Genomic DNA, 20,564 nt, shown 5'->3' on the forward strand with positions numbered 1-20,564 from the left:
GTATGCTTCTCCCCTCCCCTTCCTCTCATCTCGAAAATACTCCAGAAGCTTCACCAGGATGAAGCCTCCATGATCCTGATCACCCCCTTTTGGCCCCGTCTGATCTGGTTTCTGACCCTACGGGATCTGGCCTCGCGCTTCCGATCCGGTTGGTGATGGCCCTGGATCTAATCATCTAGGACAGGGGCAGGCTCAGTCACCCCAACCTACAAGCCCTGGCCCTCATGGCTTGGATGTTGATTGGGTGACACTGCAGGCCCTTGGCCTTTCAGAAGGGGTGTTGTGAGTTTTTCTGGAGTCCAGAAAACCTTCTACCAGAAAATCTTACAATATGAAGTGGAAGAGGTTTTTCACGTGGTGCGAGGGATGCGGTCTGATCCTTTTTCCTGCTCCCCTCCCGTGCTCTTAGACTATCTGTTTTCCCTCTCCGAATCCGGTCTCCAAAACACATCGGTGAGGGTTCACCTCAGCGCCATAGGGATTTACCACCAGAGTATAGATGGTGCTGCGATCTCCTCTCATCCACTTGTGGGACGGTTTATGAGGGGCTTATTACAACTAAAGACCCCCTCTCGCCCTCCAGCGGTTTCCTGGGATCTTAACATCGAGCTGTCGCAACTCATGAAATCTCCGTTTGAACCATTACAATCTTGCGACCTGAAGTACCTCTCTTGGAAGGTCATCTTCTTGGTCGCAGTGACATCAGCTCGCAGGGTCAGCAAACTGCAAGCCCTGGTGTCGTACCCACCTTATACTAAATTTTGTCAGGATAAAGTGGTCCTCCGGACACACCCAAAGTCCCTTCCCAATGGGGTTTCAGAGTTCCATCTCAACCAGTCCATCGTGTTACCTTCCTTTTTCCCAAAGCCTCACACTCACTGGGGTGAACAGGGTCTGTACACTCTAGATTGCAAGAGAGCACTAGCTTTTTACTTAGAGCGGACGGCGCCTCACTGCCTCTCCACTTAACTCTGTCTCCTTTGACAAGAACAGGCTAGGGGTTGCTGTCTCTAAGCAGACTTTATCCCATTGGCTTGCAGACTGCATTGCCTTCTTCTATGCACAGGTGGGCCTGCAGTTCACAGTCACTTCAAGACTCACTCAGTACGAGCCATGTCCTTCTCGGTGGATCATTTGCATGCAGTCCCCATTCCCAAAATTTGCAGAAGAGCGACCTGGAGGTCCCTCCACACATTTGCTTCATATTATTGCCTAGAGAAGGAAAGCCAGCAGGACAGTCGATTCGGACAATCCGTCCTCCGTAATTTCTTCCAGCCATGAAAACATAACTCTCCCTCTGTGGGCCCTATCCTTGGGTGCAGGCCTGCTCCTGTGGTTGTTGAGCATGTTGGTTCCTGTTCTCTGCTGCAAATATTTGGAGCGGCCTGAAGCTACTCAATCACCCATGTGTGAGGATTACCATCCTGCTTGACCTTGGAGAAAGCAGAGTTGCTTACCTGCAAACAGGTGTTCTCCAAGGACAGCAGGATGTTAGTCCTCACGAAATCCGCCTACTACTCCATGGAGTTGGGTTTTTCTTGGTTTATTTTATTTTTCGTGAACTCTATGTTATAAGACTGAAGAGGGACCCTGTTTTCCGTGCCGGGCTCCATCGGATGATGTCACCCATGTCTGAGGACTAAAACCTGCTGTCCTTGGAGAACACCTATTAAAGGTAAGCAACTCTGCTTTTTTTGGTGAGCTCTTGAGCGTGGCATGCTTTAAAGCCAGCTCCTGGGCAGGCATTAAATTTGCCACATTAAAGTGGGCAGCTTGGCCACGCGGCAATTTTTGGCATCACGGGGTAATAACTAATAGCCTCATCTACATGTATATGGGGATGAGTGCGTCCAAAAATGCGTCCAATCGAGCACATAGCTCCAAATAAATGTATAAAACAGGTGGATTTTGCCTTGTAATAGAGAATCACGTGCTAATGTCCTTAATTGTGCATGTCTGAATATCAAACTGAGAAATACACTTCTATTGCACAGTTATGCAAAGGGTAAGAGAGCAAATTTCCACAACAGTGTGCAGACTGGTGAAAGCGAGCATGATTATGTGCAGGTTTTCCATCAGTTTTTAAAGGGAATGAACGTTCCCTTTGAAAAGCTGCCCAAGGGAAAAGTACTCGCAGATATTTGCACCTTCTTTTTCTGCAGATATTTTTCTAACTTAAAAAAAAAAAAATGCATAATTTTGCAAATGCAAAACAAACAAAAAACCCTCACACTTATTTTCTCCCCTGACCCAGCTCTATCCCAGGAACCCCTCCTCTACAATGCAGGTGAAATTACACAGATTGTGGAGCTACCCTTTATGCATGCTTTTACTTGCATACATGGTGGGCAGTTACCAAGAAAAGCCTTTTACCTGGGCAAATGACCTTTGAAAATTGTCTAGGTATTGTACCTAACTACTGTGCACTAAATAATTCTTTCATTTACTTAAGAAAAGACATTCACAGCCTTCGTAACCACTTCTTTTTGCATATTATTCCCCCATAAGGTGTCACTCCCGAGCTGCATAGCTTTCAGTAAGTGTTCTTGTGCACACACACACACACACCAGGATGTGAAAGGAAAAGGTTATGCTGTAACTCCACCCCACAAATTCCCTCACATGGCACAGACGGCAAGTCCCAGGTCAGAAATATACTACAAAAGTCACAAAAGGTGTCTCACTGTCCTTACTCCACCGGCTTGATCCTGCATGCAGCTCCTCGGCGGCTCACAGTTACATCCAAAACGCTGCGAGGGGAGAGGCACAGGGCAAAGCAGCTTGTGACGTCTGGGTTTTGGACAGCGTTTGCCCTTCTGGTACGAAACAGAGGAGGCTGCTCGTAAGGGAGCTGCTCCTGCAAGCTGGGAGGAACCAGCAAAGCTCGTGCCAGCACGCGGTGCAAGATTCGGAAGGGCACCCGCCAGCACGGACACCCAGTGAGGCAGAAAGGTTTCCTCCCTTAGCAGCACACCCGCGGCCTGAGCTCTGCAGCGGCTGAGTGACAGGGCCAGGTGCCGAGGCCCTCCCCTCCACAAGTATTTGTTTACTGCAAATTAGCAGCAGGCGTTGAAATCTCTCCCTTGTTCCCGCCCGGCCTGGCATGCTCCTAGTAGTGAACTTCAAACGCCAATCTCACCCACTTCTACGTTTCACCCAAGAAAACTACACCAGCTACCGTCCCCTCCCTCTACGCCGCACAAATATATCCCCATGACCCAGATGTCAATCAGTAATAACATGGCCCGGCCCAATCACTTACAGATCTTACTGTAAAGTCACCATGGGATCTAATCACTAAAGTGTGATAAAATGGAAAAATCTATACCTAGAGCAGCTGATTAATATGCAATTTGCATTAAGCTATGGTAATTTATGACCCCTCTCTGCCACTTTTCTCCGGCACTGATCCCTAAAAGTGGCTGAAGCCCTCATTTATGGACTCCATCCCCTCCCAAAAAGCAGAGTTGCTTACCTGTAACAGGTGTTCTCACAGGACAGCAGGATGTTAGTCCTCACATATGGGTGACATCATCAGGATGGAGCCCAATCACGGAACACTTTTGTCAAAGTTTCTAGAACTTTGACTGGCACCTACTGGGCATGCCCAGCATAGCACCTACCCTGCATCCAGCAGGGGTCCCCTTCAGTCTCGTAATATAGCAAAAGTACGTGCAAAAAAATAAAACGTAAATGAACCCAACTCCGCGGGGTGGCGGGCGGGTTTTGTGAGGACTAACATCTTGCTATCCTGTGAGAACACCTGTTACAGGTAAGCAACTCTGCTTTCTCACAGGACAAGCAGGATGGTAGTCCTCACATATGGGTGAGTACCGAGCTGAGGATGCCCGAGCAAAGCACCAAATGCACCCAAAGACGTGCAACAGGCACAACAACAGGGGTGGAAATTTACGGGCCGATACAGTATAGTGCGCTCCAACGGAGCGCACTGTTAACCGCCACTGGACGCGCATTTTCCCTTACACCTTATTCAGTAAGGGGCCAAAAATGCGCGTCCAATCCCCGGAACCTAATAGTGCCCGCAACATGCAAATACATGTTGATGGCCCTATTAGGTATTCCCGCACGATTCAGAAAACAAAATGTGCAGCCAAGCCGCATATTTTGCTTTCAGAAATTAGCGCCTACCTAATTTCTTCGGGCACCGGGAAAGTGCACAGAAAAGCAGTAAAAACTGCTTTTCTGTGCACCCTCCGACTTAAAATCATGGCGATATTAAGTCGGAGGTCCCAAAACTTTCCAAAAGTTAAAAAAAAAAAAAATTTGAAGTCAGCCCGTGGCTGTCGGGTCGAAAATTGGACGCTCAATTTTGCCAGCGTCCAGTTTCCAAGCCCGTGGCTGTCAGCGGGCTCAAGAAGAGACACCGGCAAAATTGAGCATCGGCTGTCAAACCCGCTGACAGCCGCCGCTCCTTTTACCTGGTTTTACTGCCGGGCCTAATTAGCATACTGAATCGTTCGCCCGCTCTCCTGCAGACTTTACTGAATCGGCCCCTTGGTTAGGAGGGCATCCTAAACGGGTTTGGTGGAAGGATGTTGGGAAGTTAAGCTGAAAACAGGTTGTATAGCATAGACTGGCCAAAGATGGAATCCTGTGTGCCAGCCTTATCTAAGCAATTATGGGCTGCGAAAGTATGGAGAGAACTCCAGGTAGAAGCCTTACAAATATCGGCAAGCGGCACCGAATGGAGGTGCACTACTGAAGCCACCATGGCCCTGATCGAGTGTGCTTTTACACGGGCTTGTAGCAAAAAGAAATGCATTCCCCCAACCAGGAGGAGAGGGTCTGCTTTCCCACAGGATTTCCAAATTTGATGGTATGAAAAGAAACAAACAGTTGAGTGGATTTCCTGTGGGCTGATGTGCGGTCCAGATAGAAAGCTAGAGCATATTTGCAGTCCAAAAAATGCAGAGCCTGTTCTCCTGGGTTCGAATGGGGCCTGGGAAAAAAGCTAGTTAGGATAATAGATTGGTTAATATGAAATTCAGACACTACCTCGGCAAAAATTTAAGGTGAGTGCGGAACACTTCCCTGTCATGCAGAGTTTTACTGTAAGGCGGGTAGGTGACTAATGCCTGTAATTCACTAACTCTGCGAGCGGACGTGATCACAAGAAGAAAAACTATCTTCCAGGTGAGAAAGCGGAGATCACAGGAGTGGAGAGGCTCAAACGGAGGTTTCATGAACCGTCCCAGCACTTCATTGAGGTCCCAAGCAGGGGCCGGAGGGCGCAGTGGAGGTTTTAAATGGAGCAAGCCTCTCATGAAGCGTTATACAAAGAGTTGTGTCGAAATGGAGACATTTCCTATACCCTTATGGTGCACAGACACTGCACTGACATGCACCCTGATAGAGGACGTTTTCAGGCCTAACTCTGACAGGTGCCATAGATAGTCCAGGAACCACGCCGTGGAACAAGTGAAGGGGGTCTATGGACATGGAAGTGCACCAGACCGTAAACCTCTTCCATTTAGAGCAATAAGACCTTCTCGTTGAAGGCTTTCGTGAAGCCACCAGGACTCGGGATACCGATTCTGAAAGGTTAAGAGGTTGGAGTATTAACCTTTCAACATCCAGGCTGTCAAGGAAAGAGCCTGGAGGTTGGGGTGATGCAGGTACCCGTCATTCTGAGCTATCAGAAGGGGATCCTTCCCCCAGGGGAATGTGCCGGTGTATTGGTAGGTCCTGGAGGATTGGAAACCACACCTGGCATGGCAAGTGGGGAGCAATCAGAATCAATAAGCCCCTGTCCTTCCATTGTTTCACGAGTCTTTGAAATGAGAGGAAGTGGAGGGTATGCATAAAGGAGACCGCTGGCCCAGGAGAGGGCGAAGGCATCTCTTGGTTGCGAGTGGTGACTGCGAATGAGAGAGCAGAAGTTGTCTACTTTGAGGTTGTGGACAGACACAAAGAGGTTTATGCGAGCGTAGCACCAACATTGGAATATCAAATCCGCTACTGTGGGGTTGAGAGACCACTCGTGCGGATAGAAAGTGCTACTCAGCTTGTCCACCAAAAGATTGTCCACTCCCGGCAAGTAGGTTGCTTTGAGGCACATCGAGCAGGAAAGGGCCCATGCCCGTATCTGTGTAGCTTCCTGACACACAAGGTAGGAGCCCGTTCCCCCTTGTTTGTTTATGTACCACATCACAACCTGATTGTTGGTTTGAATCAGGATGGCTTTGTAAGATAGGCAGTCCTGAAAGGCCTTGAGGGCATATCTGATCGCCTGTAGCTCCAGGAAATTTATCTGGTGTCTGGCTTCCTCTGGAGACCAGGTTCCCTGAATCTGCAGGTCACCCACATGTGCACCCCACCCAAGGTTGGATGCGTCTGTTAAGATAATTTGAGGTTCTGGAACCTGAAATGGAAGGCCTTGAATGAGATTGGAGTGGTTTATCCACCAACTAGAGACAGACGGAGCTGTTTGGTAACCTGGACAATGCTGGACATTGGCTGACGTGCTTGAATCCACTGGGATTTTAGGGTCCACTGCATGACCCTCATGGCAAGGCGAGCCATTGGAGTGACATGCACCAAGGAGGCCATGTGACCCAGCAGTATGAGGAAATGACGAGCAGTTGAAGATGCTCGAGTTTGCATTTGATGCGCCAGAGATGTTATGGTGAAAGCGCGATCCTGGGGAAGGAAGGCTTTCGCCTGTAGTGTGTTTAGGTCGGCCCCTATAAAGGATAGGGTTTGGGAAAGAACTATCTTGGATTTGGGATAGTTGATTAGAAACCCTAAAGAGATCAGGGTGTGGATAGTGAGAGTGAGGCTAGTGTGCCCTGCTGAGTCGGAGCCCTTATCAACCAATCATCGAGATAAGGGTAGACATGCACATCCTGATTCCTGAGGAAGACTGCGACCACCACCAGGCACTTGGTGAATACTCGTGGAGCGGACGCTATGCCGAATGATACTACACGAGGACAGACTAGGAATTGCAGGAATTTGCGATGAGAAGGAGTTATGGAGATGTGTGTGTAAGCGTCTTGGAGATCTAGACAGCATAGCCAATCTCCTCTTTGGAGAAGAGGAAGTAGAGAGCCCAAGGTTACCATTTTGAATTTTTCTTTCTGTAAAAATTTGTTTAGGGCGCAAAGGTCCAGTATCGGACGTACACCACCTGACTTTTTTGGTATCAGAAAATACCAGGAGTAGAACCCTTGCCCCTGTTGGGAGAGGGGCACTGATTCTATTGCTCAGATTTGAGGAGGTTTGAGACCACCTGTTCGAATAAGAGGGAGTGGTCTGAAATCCGCCACGTCAGCTGAGGTGGGGAGTCCGGTGGAACAGTCAGGAAATTTAGATGGCAACCCTGAGTGACTGTATGCCAAATGTTGTAGTGGCAGAGCCGACCACCAACCAGTATGGATGGAAGACGAATTTGGTTTACACACTCTAGGAAGGAGTCAAAACCCTGACGCTGGCCCAGGCTGAGAGGCTGGCTGAGACTTTTGAGTCCGAGACTGTGTGGACTGACCTTTTTGGTAAGGTCTGGAAGGACGACCTCTAGAAGCTGGAGGATAGAATTTTCTTGGCTTATAGGCCGGCCACTTAGAGTCACACCTGAAAGTTCTCTTTGGGGCGGATGAAAACTAAGACGGCACAGAAGAAAGCTGGCGCGTTTCATGATGGTCTTTCAGCTGCGCTACAGTCTCAGATTTTTTCACCGACACGGTAGATCAGCTAACCTGTCTTGCACTTCTGGTCTTAAGTCTGAGGATTTTAGCCAGGCCCATCTTCTTGCACTAATACCCGCTGTAGACACTCTAGCGGCAGTGTCAAAAATATCACATGCAGCGAGTACCTCGTGTTTTCCAGCATCCAGTCCCTTTTTGAGCCAGGGCATAAAGCTGACTTTGGAGTTCCTCTGGTAAAGATTCAGAAAAATCTTGGATCTTCTTAAAAAGGTCTCTGTTACACTGTGTCATGTATAACTGGTAAGAGGCAATGCGAGATATAAACATCGAGCCATGGAAGACATCTACCAAAAGCATCCAGGGATTTCTGTTCTTTCCCTGGAGGTATGGAGGAATGAGGTTTTGAACGTCGTGCCTTTTTCTGGGCTGATTCAACAACCACAGAGTGATGATCCAGCTGTGATTTTTGAAATCCTGGAGCTGACTGTACGAGGTAAGTTGCATCTGTCTTACGACTGACAGGTGGGACTGAACCTGGGTGTTCCCAGTTTCTCTTGAGGAGGTCAATCAGGATTTCATGAATAGGTATAGACATTATCTCCTTAGGAGCATCAAGAAACTGGAGTACTTCCAGCATCTTATGCCTAGAATCCTCTTCTGTCTGAAGTTGAAATGGAATGGTTTCAGACATTTCCTTGATGAAATTAATAAAAGATCAATCTTCTGGTGGAGAACGTCGTCTTTCATCTGGAGGAGAGGGCTCTGAAGGTAGATCATCGGTATCCTGGGAAGTATCATCAGACCAAGGATCATAGGGCTGGTCACCAGCTCCCATAGGATCTCCAGAAGGGAGGAATGATGTTAATCCCGAAGGACCAGGCCTAGGCATCGATGGCATTGGAAGCGGAACAGACGGCATCGATGGAGGAATCAATGGCATCAATGGAGGCACCGAAGGAACCAGTGACATCGATGGACGAGTCAGTGGTAAGATCCCAGACGGTGGAATGGGTATCTGTGTTTCCTCTTCATCCGATGACAATTGAATTGGAGTAGAAGGTACTGGATCCATCGGTGCTCTCGGTTCCAGTGGTAGAAGGACTCCGATCAATGCATCCAGTCCACCCAGTAGCGGTGCAAGCGCTATAGGAATCGGAACGGTGACCGGCTCGGGAACCAGCACTGGCGTCACTGAAGGTTGGAAGCCCTGAAGTGCTTTTCTGATGGCCTATTGGATCATCCGATCCAATTCCTCTCGGAGACCTGCGGCAAGTAACCCCAGCTCTGGAGTAGGAGGCAGCACTGGCATAGCTGGAGGGTCCACTGGTGAAGGTGGAATCGTGGATCCCTGCACCACCGAAGGTGGGGGAACGCCTCGGTGACCCGGTCACAGAAGAGGATGGGGCCTTTTCTGGATGGGGCTTCTTTGTTGGTGGCTACGTCGATGACAAGGGCGTGCCTGCATCGGCAGACTGAGCCTTTCGATGACGGTGTCGATGTTTTTCACGATGGTCTCAGTCCTTTTCTTGAGGAGGCAAGGAGGCGATCGACACCCTTGGAATTGTCGACGCCAGTCGGGCAGCAGCGGTGTCCTGGTGCTGATGAGAGGTCGAAGGAACCGGCTCAGACGAAGTCGAAGCTATCGATGAAGCCGGATTTTTGACTGAAAGAGAAACTCCATTTTCTCTAAACGAGCCTTGCGGCCCTTCGGTGTCATTTGGGCACATTTGGCACAAGTTTGGACATCATGGTTGGACCCCAAACATAAAACACAGACTCTATGCGGGTGAGTCAGGGACATTGTCTGAGAACAGTCAGGGCACCGAAGAAAACCAGACACCGTGACTTTGACAAAAGTTTTAGCCACGGTGCGGTCAATGGCTGGTAGGACCCAAAGGAATAACTCGACGGGAATTAACTGCAACTAGGGTAAAACCTTACCTTTCGACCGCGGAGTATACATATCGATAGGGGGACCCCTATGGGGTAAAACTTTTTGAAAATTTTGAGAGAAGTTCCGTGAGGAAAATTCCTGTCAGGAATCTGAAGAGAGCTCCTTAGGCCGTGTGGCTAGAGCTGCGTGGAAAAAAAGAAGACTGAAGGCGGACCCCTGCTGGATGCAGGGTTGGTGCTATGCTGGGCATGCCCAGTAGGTGCCAGTCAAAGTTCTAAAAACTTTGACAAAAGTGTTCCGAGATTGGGCTCCATCCTGATGATGTCACCCATATGTGAGGACTAACATCCTGCTTGTCCTGTGAGAAATGCCCCCTCTACAGGCCTCTTGCCCCAAAAGTATACATTTTTAAGCACCACCCACAGTGCAAAAAACCCACTGCCCACATACTATCGGCCCATCTTAAAACTCTTCCCCGCTCCAGACTCTATGCTCACCTTCTGATGTCCCCTGGGCAGTAAAGGGGCAAGACCCAGGGGCACAAGGTGACTGCCAAAGTTGGTAGTGCACCAGAAAACTCCTCCCCAGCCTCAAAGCAAGAAACAGACCCCCCCCCCCCCAAAAAAAAACAAAAAACAACAAAGATTTCCCTGACTCCCCCCCCTTCCCACCTGAAAAAGGTGCTGAGGCTGGGAGCCACCCCAGCCCATAATTACCCTTCTATGGTAGTCCTAGTTAGTAAAAGGGGAAGGAGGGTTGCCCATGAGGTTCCTGTCCCTCCGACATCCCTTACAAATGGTGCCAGTCGGCTGAGAGACCAGCACCATATTGATGACAATGGTGACAGTCTCAGGGCCAGCCAGCTCCATTTTGTTGTGCAGCTGTACAAACTTATGGCCATAAAACAGAATGATGCCGGCTGGCCCCAGAGCCTGACACCAAGATGACACTATGGCACCAGCCTCATAGCCCAACTGCTGCCATGTGCATACCTGGGAACTTTTGACTTCCAGTCACCCTGAGATTACCATGGATTAGCGGGGGGTCCCACATGGATTAGCGGGGGGTCCCACTGTGCAGTTGCCCCCCCCCGGGGTGGGGGGGCAACTGCACAGTGGGACCGGATGTTCACAAATTTGCTCTCATAAACACTCTTACATGTTCACACTTACTTTCACTGCTCATTCTCTCACATTCTCACATGTCCATTTACACCTTTACTTCTGCCATTCTCCCACCAACACACACACACTCACTCACGTCTCTCCCTCTTCCATACACACATGCCCACTCACTTTCACACCCATGCTCACTTGCACTCAGCTCTCTCCTACTCACCTACATACACTCTCAGATCTCTTCTTCCTACACAAATACACACTGACTCACTCTCACAGACATGCTCATTCATTCTCTCTACCCCCCTTTCACAACCACTAGCAACAGCAGACTAACTTGGGCTCCTGGAGCAGCAGCAGCCTCTTCCTTCTCCTCCTGTGCTGCGGAAGTGGACGCTGCCTGTTTCTTACTCCTCGTTTGATGCACGGGCAGAAAATCGCAATGTCGATTGGCCAAGGCAAACAGGATGGGGGCGGGCAAGTGGCTGGATACAGGAAACAGGCTGTGCAGGAGCAGGTGGTGTCACGAGGAAGTGAAGTTAAGAGTTAAAAAGCAATTTTTAACTCTTAAGATGGTAGCAATCACTGTCGAGTTCCTCCTTTTTCAGCCGCACAAGACCAATGACGTTCCTTTCTTCTTTCCGGGTCCAAGCAGATTGGTTTTGCTGCAGCACCCGGAGATTTCCGGTATTGGCCCAGAGACCCGGTAATTCTTTTAGAATTCCGGAGTCTCCAGGCCAAATCTGGAGAGTTCCCAGGTATGAACATCATGTTCTGATCAAATCTGGAGAGTCCCCAGGTGTGAACATCATGTTCTGATCAAATCTGGAGAGTTCCCAGGTATGCCTTCCTGCCCCTCTTACTAACCAGGATCTCATGGAAGGGGTAAAGTGGGGGCATGGGTGGTTCCTGGCCCCAGAGCCTTTGGAAGCGGGGCCCGGCCCAGCACATTTTTGTGTGTGTGTGTGTGTGGGGGGGGGGGGGGGAATAACTGGAGTGGCCCAGGGACTTCCCCAAACCCTGGCAGCTTTTTGGGGTTGGACCCAGGCAAGTTGGTGGTTCATGGCACTTATTTTTTTTTAAGTTGTTAGTGCCTGTGTATCACTATGTCCTGTAGACTGTATGACCCTGGCAGGTGTGATCCTCCTACTGCTCTTGCGTTGCCAGCGCCAGCTCCACAGGTGGGGAAAAGGGAGCCTCAGGTCAGCCGGTGTCATTTCTGATGATGGCACTGGCAGAGCAAGAGCAGATGACAATCTTAATAAAGAAGGTGATATTAAGAAAAAAAAAAAAAGCCAAGCGCCTGTCATACTCACCTCAGTTTTAGGTACCTAAAAAGTTAGGAGAGATTTCAGCTGAACTTGGATGCCTAAGTTTTGTGCTGAAAATAGCAGCCTAGCTTTAGGCCTGACCTATATTTAGGTGCCTTTATTATGAGACTAGTGCTAAGCTCAAATTTACTTCCCCCCAACCTGACCCTGCCCACTTCTGAGACTCCTAAACTGAGACAGTCCGCGGTGGCATTTTCACTGAGGAAGATCTAGGCACCTAACTCCTTAACTTAGGCTTCAAAGCGTTTAATGGGTTCCCCAAAACTATTCTGACTTGCTGAGGGTAATTTTAAAATAATGCAAAGCTTGCAGAGGGCAGATCTTCCAGAGAGAGGTAGCCATCACGGTAATATCAACACAGAGAGAGACTGGGAGGGTGCCTTCTAAACGAGCGGGATTTATTGAGGCTCGAGCTTTCAAGGAAAGAGCCCACCTTCAAGCAGACTTTATGCACTCTTCGCATCTGACCAAGTGGACTCTCGTCCTCAAAAGCTCATGCCTCAATAAATCGGCACGTCTGTAAGGTGCCACCAGCCTCTATTGTTTTTAGTAACACAGAGGACGGAATGCCCTGGAAACCTCTTAAGTTTTCCTAAAACATGTGGTATTATTATGGCAACAAAAACGACAGTTTCTTGTTACCACTCTTCTTCAAAAGTTCAAACTTAGCCATGTGCAATTGGTGAAGTACTTTATAACACTACGGTTTTTTTTTCTTACCACATTCTTTCTAAAACTATGTCTTGTTTTCACTAAATAATTCATGCAGACATTAGATACCATGATGCATTTCTCCAGTCTGTCCTCAGCGACCCCTGGCTGGTCAGTGTTTCAGGCTCTGCCTCCACTGCATGCACATGTATCTCATGCATATTCATTGTGAACACCCTGAACACCCAGCTGCCTGCAGGTTCTCCCAGGACAGGTCTGAGAACCAATCACTCAGATGAAGGTCATACATAATGGACTAGAAAGCTAAAATATAAATATAGTATTAAAGGGGTCTTGCTCTCATTCCCTTGAGATAATAATCACTGAGGAGCACTGTTTATTTGGTTGGGACAGAGGCCATTCCGGACAATGGATTTTTCTGAATAATGGAAGATCCAGATAATTGGAGTTTTCTATTGAAATAATTTCAGATAATGGGAGTTCCCCTCACCCTCCCCCCAAACCCTATAGCTGATCATATGAAGCCAACCCGTTTTTGTATAACATAAGTTCTGCAGCTAACTATTTTCAGACATCAGACCTTTATTTCTGTGAATTTAAGGGTTGGGTTTTTTTTCAAATAATGAAGTTTCTAGTTAATGGATCTTTGGATAAACAGCAGTCTACTGTATTTACAGCATCTAATCAAAGCCTTCATAAGCTCACCAGGATTACAACCAAAATTTCCCGTTCAACACTTTCTGAAGCTGCGCAGAGTCCATCAGGGTTTGGACACACTGTGTAAGTTATGAATTTGGATCCCAGGGTAGGGTGCTAGGAAGGCTGAGGAGCAGCACAGAAGAATCCAGAGGCCTCCCTGGCAGCCCTTGGCCAACAAAGACAACCAGGATGGCCTGAGGCAACTGTGCTAGGGAAGGGGAGATGCAGGTCCTGGAAGGTAGAATAATGGGGGGAAATCTCCCCAATTCCCCCCCACATCTCAAAAAACTGTGTTAATAAGCCCTTCCTCCCTATCAACCCAAGGAGCATTTAGAAGAGGAACATAGTTTTGCTAGCCATAGATCTCTGAAACCTTGCGTGAATAGTCGGCCAGTTTGCTGCACAGAGTAGTGGCCAATCGTGCCACTGTTAGAAAGAGTTCTTCGTAACCTGGGCAGAAAGCAATGTTATAAAAGAGCTGCAGCTTACCAACATCATTGCTTTTATCCGAGGAGTCTCTTTCTGGGGTGTTGCCTATTAGCTCTGCCTTTGGACTGTCACTTCTGCAACTGCAAGACCAGAAAAGCTTTTTATTTCAGGGGCATGGAATTATTTGCAAATTGCAAGAATAAAACGAGAGAAGGGAAGAGCACTGGTATTTCAAACGGAGCTACTGAGCCGTGTAGAAGCAGAGACAGAGGTAAAACTTTCAGATTAGACACGTTGGGCTGTAAAGTAATCCACAACTGCTCAAGTGAGTGAGAGAGTGAGTGAGAGTGATAGTGCGAGTGTGTGTAGAAAACCTCCAGCAGAAGCTGGGATCAAAGGGGGGGGGGGGCGTGACAAGACAACCCCCCTCCCCTCCCCAAAGGGGCCGATGCAATATAGTGCACTCAGTGTTACACACAGTTTGACACACGTTTTGGACGTGCTAGAGTAACCCCTGATGCCATGATGGGATTAGCGCATCCAAAACGCACGGCCAAACCGGCGTGTAGCTAATAGCGCTCATCACATGTAAATGCCATGCAGGCGAGGCTATTAGCAGCTATTACCCCCATGCAAAAATTCACTGTGCGCCTGACGTGCACATTTTAACTCGCAAAACGTAAGCCAGCCCCGGAGCTGGTGTTACATCTTGATGCGCCCAGAGTCTCCCCAAAAAAAGAAGAAAATGCTGCTTTTCTGTGGTTCCTCCTACTTAATATCTTCATTACTACTAAGTAGGAAGAACCACAGAAAGCAGCATCAGGAAAAAAAAAAAAAAAAAAGCTTCGACGATGGTCAGGTTAGGAAAACGGATGCTCAATTTAACAGCATCCGTTTTCCTAAGTTGAACACAGCCACCTCTCCTGGGCAACTGATAACAAAGGCGTGCTAGGAATGCACAACTGATCCCTAGTGCGTCCTTTATAGCGTAGCATCTCATTAACATATTGAATTGTGCACCCAGGAAAGGTGGATGGGCAAGTGTTAGGAAAACGGGCGCATCGGCCCTAGAGAACATATCAATAGTATGACAATCCAAAACAATCACTCGTGAACTTACTAAAGGAAGAGCAATTTATTCCGCCTATTTCAGTCCTAGATCTACTCTTTCTTGGGGGAAACCTGAGCTTACTGTGTTTCTGAGCTAGAATGTCTTACTGTTCTTACTAATCTCATCCCAATCTCATCCACTTCATTCAAGTATTTTTGTACACAACTGCATCCCAGCTCACAGGCTTCCAAATGAAGATATATTAAATGATCTGACTCCCTTGCACCACTGCCGGCTGACAAGATATTTCCATATAAATACTTGGTCATGCAGTGAACCAGCAGGTTTCCGGTGCTCTAACTTGGACCAATGTAATAAGGTGCACTAGGCTGTGGGAATATTTCCGTGCACAGCTCTGCGAACATTTTTTGTGTTTAGAATTGTATTCCTGACATAGCAAGAAGCTTTTATGCACAAAAAAAGTGCACACAACCCGGAGTAAAAATGCACACACAGATTAGTGCTCCTGCATGCAAATCCCACATTCATCAAGGCATTAGCTATTCTCCCCAATACAGAGAGGTGCGAAGGCTTTACTTGTGTTTTAACACTGGAAATTTAACTCCTGGTCAAAGGGGGAGTAAAGTTTCTGGGGTTAGTGTTAGTCTATGGGGCTGAACTTCGAGTTTTTAAAGGTTCGGGCTCCTGTAACCGGCACTGATGCAGATAAAAGATGATGGAACATAACTTGTGCTCTTACCTCATTTTTGTGTGCACAACTCTTACCAGTACAAGTCACACTCCTGACTCCTCTTTTTCTGCACTAACTTTTAAGAGCAAAATCTTTGTGCTCCTAAATCATGTTTTGTGCACAGATAACACTGCAATTTGCTTGGTTCTGTGACAATTATTAGTTTCCCTATAAAAGGGATAAGGTTCCGGGTCCAATTCCACAGGCTGAAAACAACTCATGCTAACTTCTGCAAATCAAGATGGAATACTACAAAATGCTAATGCTAGTGAAAAAGCCAAGATCCCACATATTTGCTGAAACTGCCGAGAACTGTCTATAAGAACTAAGAAAATGCCATACTGGGTCAGACCAAGGGTCCATCAAGCCCAGCATCCTGTTTCCAACAGTGGCCAATCCAGGCCATAAGAACCTGGCAAGTACCCAAAAACTAAGTCTATTCCATGTTATCATCGCTAATGGCAGTGGCTATTCTCTAAGTGAACTTAATAGCAAGTAATGGACTTCTCCTCCAAGAACTTATCCAATCCTTTTATAAACACAGCTATACTAACTGCACTGACCACATCCCCTGGTAACAAATTCCAGAGTTTAATTGTGCGTTGAGTAAAAAAGAACTTTCTCCGATTAGTTTTAAATGTGCCCCATGCTAACTTCATGGAGTGCCCCCTAGTCCTTCTACTATCCGAAAGAGTAAATAACCGATTCATATCTACGCGTTCTAGACCTCTCATGATTTTAAACATCTCTATCATATCCCCCCTCAGCCGTCTCTTCTCCAAGCTGAAAAGTCCTAACCTCTTTAGTCTTTCCTCATAGGGGAGCTGTTCCATTCCCCTTATCATTTTGGTAGCCCTTCTCTGTACCTTCTCCATCACAATTATATCTTTTTTGAGATGCGGTGACCAGAATTGTACACAGTATTCAAGGTGCGGTCTCACCATGGATAATTCCCAACATTCTGTTTGCTTTTTTGACTGTCGCAGCACACTGAACCGACGATTTCAATGTGTTATCCACTATGACGCCTAGATCTCTTTCTTGGGTTGTAGCACCTAATATGGAACCCAACATTGTGTAATTATAGCATGGGTTATTTTTCCCTATATGCATCACCTTGCACTTATCCACATTAAATTTCATCTGCCCTTTGGATGCCCAATTTTGAAGTCTCACAAGGTCTTCCTGGAATTTATCACAATCTGTTTGTGATTTAACTACTCTGAACAATTTTGTGTCATCTGCAAATTTGATTATCTCACTCGTCGTATTTCTTTCCAGATCATTTATAAATATATTGAAAAGTAAGGGTCCCAATACAGATCCCCGAGGCACTCCACTGTCCACTCCCTTCCACTGAGAAAATTGCCCATTTAATCCTACTCTCTGTTTCCTGTCTTTTAGCCAGTTTGCAATCCACGAAAGGACATCGCCACCTATCCCATGACTTTTTACTTTTCCTAGAAGCCTCTCATGAGGAACTTTGTCAAACGCCTTCTGAAAATCCAAGAATACTACATCTACTGGTTCACCTTTATCCACATGTTTATTAACTCCTTCAAAAAAGTGAAGCAGATTTGTGAGGCAAGACTTGCCCTGGGTAAAGCCATGCTGACTTTGTTCCATTAAACCATGTCTTTCTATATGTTCTGTGATTTTGATGTTTAGAACACTTTCCACTATTTTTCCTGGCACTGAAATCAGGCTAACCAGTCTGTAGTTTCCCGGGTCGTCCCTGGAGCCCTTTTAAATATTGGGGTTACATTTGCTATCCTCCAGTCTTCAGGTACAATGGATGATTTTAATGATAGGTTACAAATTTTTACTAATAGGTCTGAAATTTCATTTTTTAGTTCCTTCAGAACTCTGGTGTGTATACCATCCGGTCCAGGTGATTTACTACTCTTCAGTTTGTCAATCAGGCCTACCACATCTTCTAGGTTCACCGTGATTTGATTCAGTCCAAGTGAATCATTACCCATGAAAACCTTCTCCATTACAGGTACCTCCCCAACATCCTCTTCAGTAAACACCAAAGCAAAGAAATCATTTAATCTTTCCGAGATGGCCTTATCTTCTGTAAGTGCCCCTTTAACCCCTCGATCATCTAACTGTCCAACTGACTCCCTCACAGGCTTTCTGCTTCGGATATATTTTAAAAAGTTTTTACTGGGAGTTTTTGCCTCTACAGCCAACTTCTTTTCAAATTCTCTCTTAGCCTGTCTTATCAATGTCTTACATTTAACTTGCCAACGTTTCTGCTTTATCCTATTTTCTTCTGTTGGATCCTTCTTCCAATTTTTGAATGAAGATCTTTTGGCTAAAATAGCTTCTTTCACCTCCCCTTTTAACCATGCCGGTAATCGTTTTGTCTTCTTTCCACCTTTCTTAATGTGTGGAATACATCTAGACTGTGCTTCTAGAATTGTTGTTTTGTTTTTTTTTTAACAATGACCACGCCTCTTGGACATTTTTTACTTTTGTAGCTGCTCCTTTCAGTTTTTTTCTAACAATTTTTCTCATTTTATCAAAGTTTCCCTTTTGAAAGTTTAGCAAGAGAGCCTTGGATTTGCACACTGTTCCTCTTCCAGTCATTAAATCAAATTTGATCATATTATGATCACTATTGCCAAGCGGCCCCACCACCATTACCTCTCTCACCAAGTCCTGTGCTCCACTGGAAATTAGATCTAAAATTGCTCCCTCTATCGTCGGTTCCTGAACCAATTGCTCCATAAAGCTATCATTTATTCCATCCAGGAACGTTATCTCTCTAGCGTGTCCCGATGATACATTTACCCAGTCAATATTGGGGTAATTGAAGTCTCCATTATTACTGCATTACCAGTTTGGTTAGCTTCCCTAATTTCTCTTAGCATTTCACTGTCCGTCTCACCATCTTGACCAGGTGGATGGTAGTATACCCCTATCACTATAGTCTTCCCCGACACACAAGGGATTTCTACCCGTAAAGATTCAATTTTGTATTTAGTCTCATGCAGGATGTTTATCCTGTTGGACTCTATGCCATCCCGGACATAAAGCGCCACACCTCCTCTCGGGTGCTCCTCTCTGTCATAGCTCCTCTCTATGTGTACACAGACATTGCAAGGCCACACTCCTATTTTCCCAAAACAATGGGAGACATCTCTTTGCGAAGCTAAAACACATCCTGGAAGAAAGATAGTGACTTTACCTAGAGAGCATGCAATGTGACCCATGACTAACAGGGATCACCCGTGATCACCCGTGACTGTTAAGAGAAATGCTGCTGAAAAGGTATAAGACCTGAGACGAGACAGAGAAACCTTGGAAGAGCCACCATCACCATCATTAAGCTAATGTGGTTGCAGACTGATCACCTGACCTCCCTACCCATCTGATCTACAAGAAGCAGTATGGCCAACTGTCGGCAAGTCTTAATGCATTGCTTGCAAGAATACGTAATAGCAGAGCCTTGCTCTGTTTACATATTTTATCTCTAAAAATCCCTAGTGAATGCAAACCATTAACATTTCCATATAATCATACGCTATAATCTGATTACTGCTGACCTTTGTAGTATTTGTGGTCCTTATAATAAAACAGTATCCTAGTTAGGTGACTTTCTAGTCTCTTAAGAATTATTTGCAAGTCTAATTGTATATTTTGGCATTGTTACCACCCTTGGAGCTAATCTCCTGCACAAAAAAATGATAAGCATAAACCTTTATGTGCGCACATCATGTTGTGCAACAAGGTCAATATTTAAAAAAAAAACCTAAAATTAAATTATCCACAATATTCAGCGGGATAAAACATCCTGCTGAATATTGATGATTTACAGTTATCTGGCTTACGTTAGCTGGGAAATTTTAAACCTAACTGGCCATGGTTGGATACAGTCAGTTATCCAGTTACGGGTAGCCAGATAACTTTAAGCTTAATTGGCTTGTATTCAAAGCTGCTTAAATGGCCACAGGAGGGAAAAAAAAAAAGTGGAGTGGGCCTGGCTGCTCGATTGCCCACCCTCCCAACCAAGTCAGGGTTGCCCTGGCAGCCTAATTCCTCCTCCCCTCACAAGCCCCCTCAAAGAAAGTGCCCCTCTTCCTGCTCCCCCATTCCCAAGTTTTTAAAAATTGCTTACTTCCAAGCCCCCTCACCTTCCTGCCTCCCAATCAAGCAACGCTTACCCTTCCTGCCCCTGCCCCTCCCCCCCCCAAACATGACCAGGAGCTTGGAATTATTGTCCGGCACCCAGATGTGGGCACTTAACCAGCTATATTCTAGCAATGTCCAGGTAACTTTAGGACCGCTCTGAGGCAGTCCTAGAGATATCAGTCTAATTTAGCTGGATACAGCTTCATATCGGCTAAGTTAGCTGAATAACTTTGCTCTCTCCTGGCTCATATCTTTTTCATGCAGCTACATTTGGCTGGATAGAATGACTTATGTGACCAAAATTTGGCCAGACACGTACCTAAGATATTCAAAAGTCAGCACTGATCTGGATAACTAATAAATAATCCAGCTAAACGTCTTTGGATATTGGCCTTAATGCACACAACTCACGTTTTATTCATGTAAACCATGTTTTGTGCACTCCAAGTATTTCTTTTGTGTTAGCATGCATTTTTTTTTTTAAAACTTCTGATACATTAGCATACAATTAGCTCTTTGTTTTTTTGTAGTGTGCGAGTAAAGAAAACGCAGGGCAAATCTGTGGAAGATCCTGGAGTCTCGCTTCTAGGGGAGCAGGGGAATGTGATCACATTGCATCAGACGTTGCGTGAGGCATGATAACATTTCACCTGCATCACACAATGGGATTGAGCAAACTGTTTAACCCGTGGCTGGACGCGCGTTCTGAACGCGTGTCCACAACCCCATATGCTATAAGGGGATTAGCGTGTCCACGACGCACGTCAAATGCGTCGCGAAACTAATAGCCCTCATCACGTGCAAACGCATAT

The 20,564-nt window shown here is 46.5% G+C and overlaps 1 protein-coding gene across 7 annotated transcripts in view; it reads right to left on the bottom strand.

Moving 5' to 3' along the window:
• Nucleotides 1-20,564, bottom strand: part of SH3KBP1 (SH3 domain containing kinase binding protein 1) — a 471,173-nt gene that overhangs the window by 38,680 nt on the left and 411,929 nt on the right. For all 7 annotated transcript variants that reach the window (XM_029603365.1, XM_029603364.1, XM_029603363.1 and 4 more), the window contains one exon: nucleotides 13,871-13,950. In XM_029603365.1, coding sequence (XP_029459225.1) covers nucleotides 13,871-13,950 — 80 coding nt within the window. The remainder of the gene's footprint in view (nucleotides 1-13,870; nucleotides 13,951-20,564) is intronic.

Source organism: Rhinatrema bivittatum, chromosome 5, assembly GCF_901001135.1.
Source record: "Rhinatrema bivittatum chromosome 5, aRhiBiv1.1, whole genome shotgun sequence".
NCBI lineage: Eukaryota > Metazoa > Chordata > Amphibia > Gymnophiona > Rhinatrematidae > Rhinatrema > Rhinatrema bivittatum.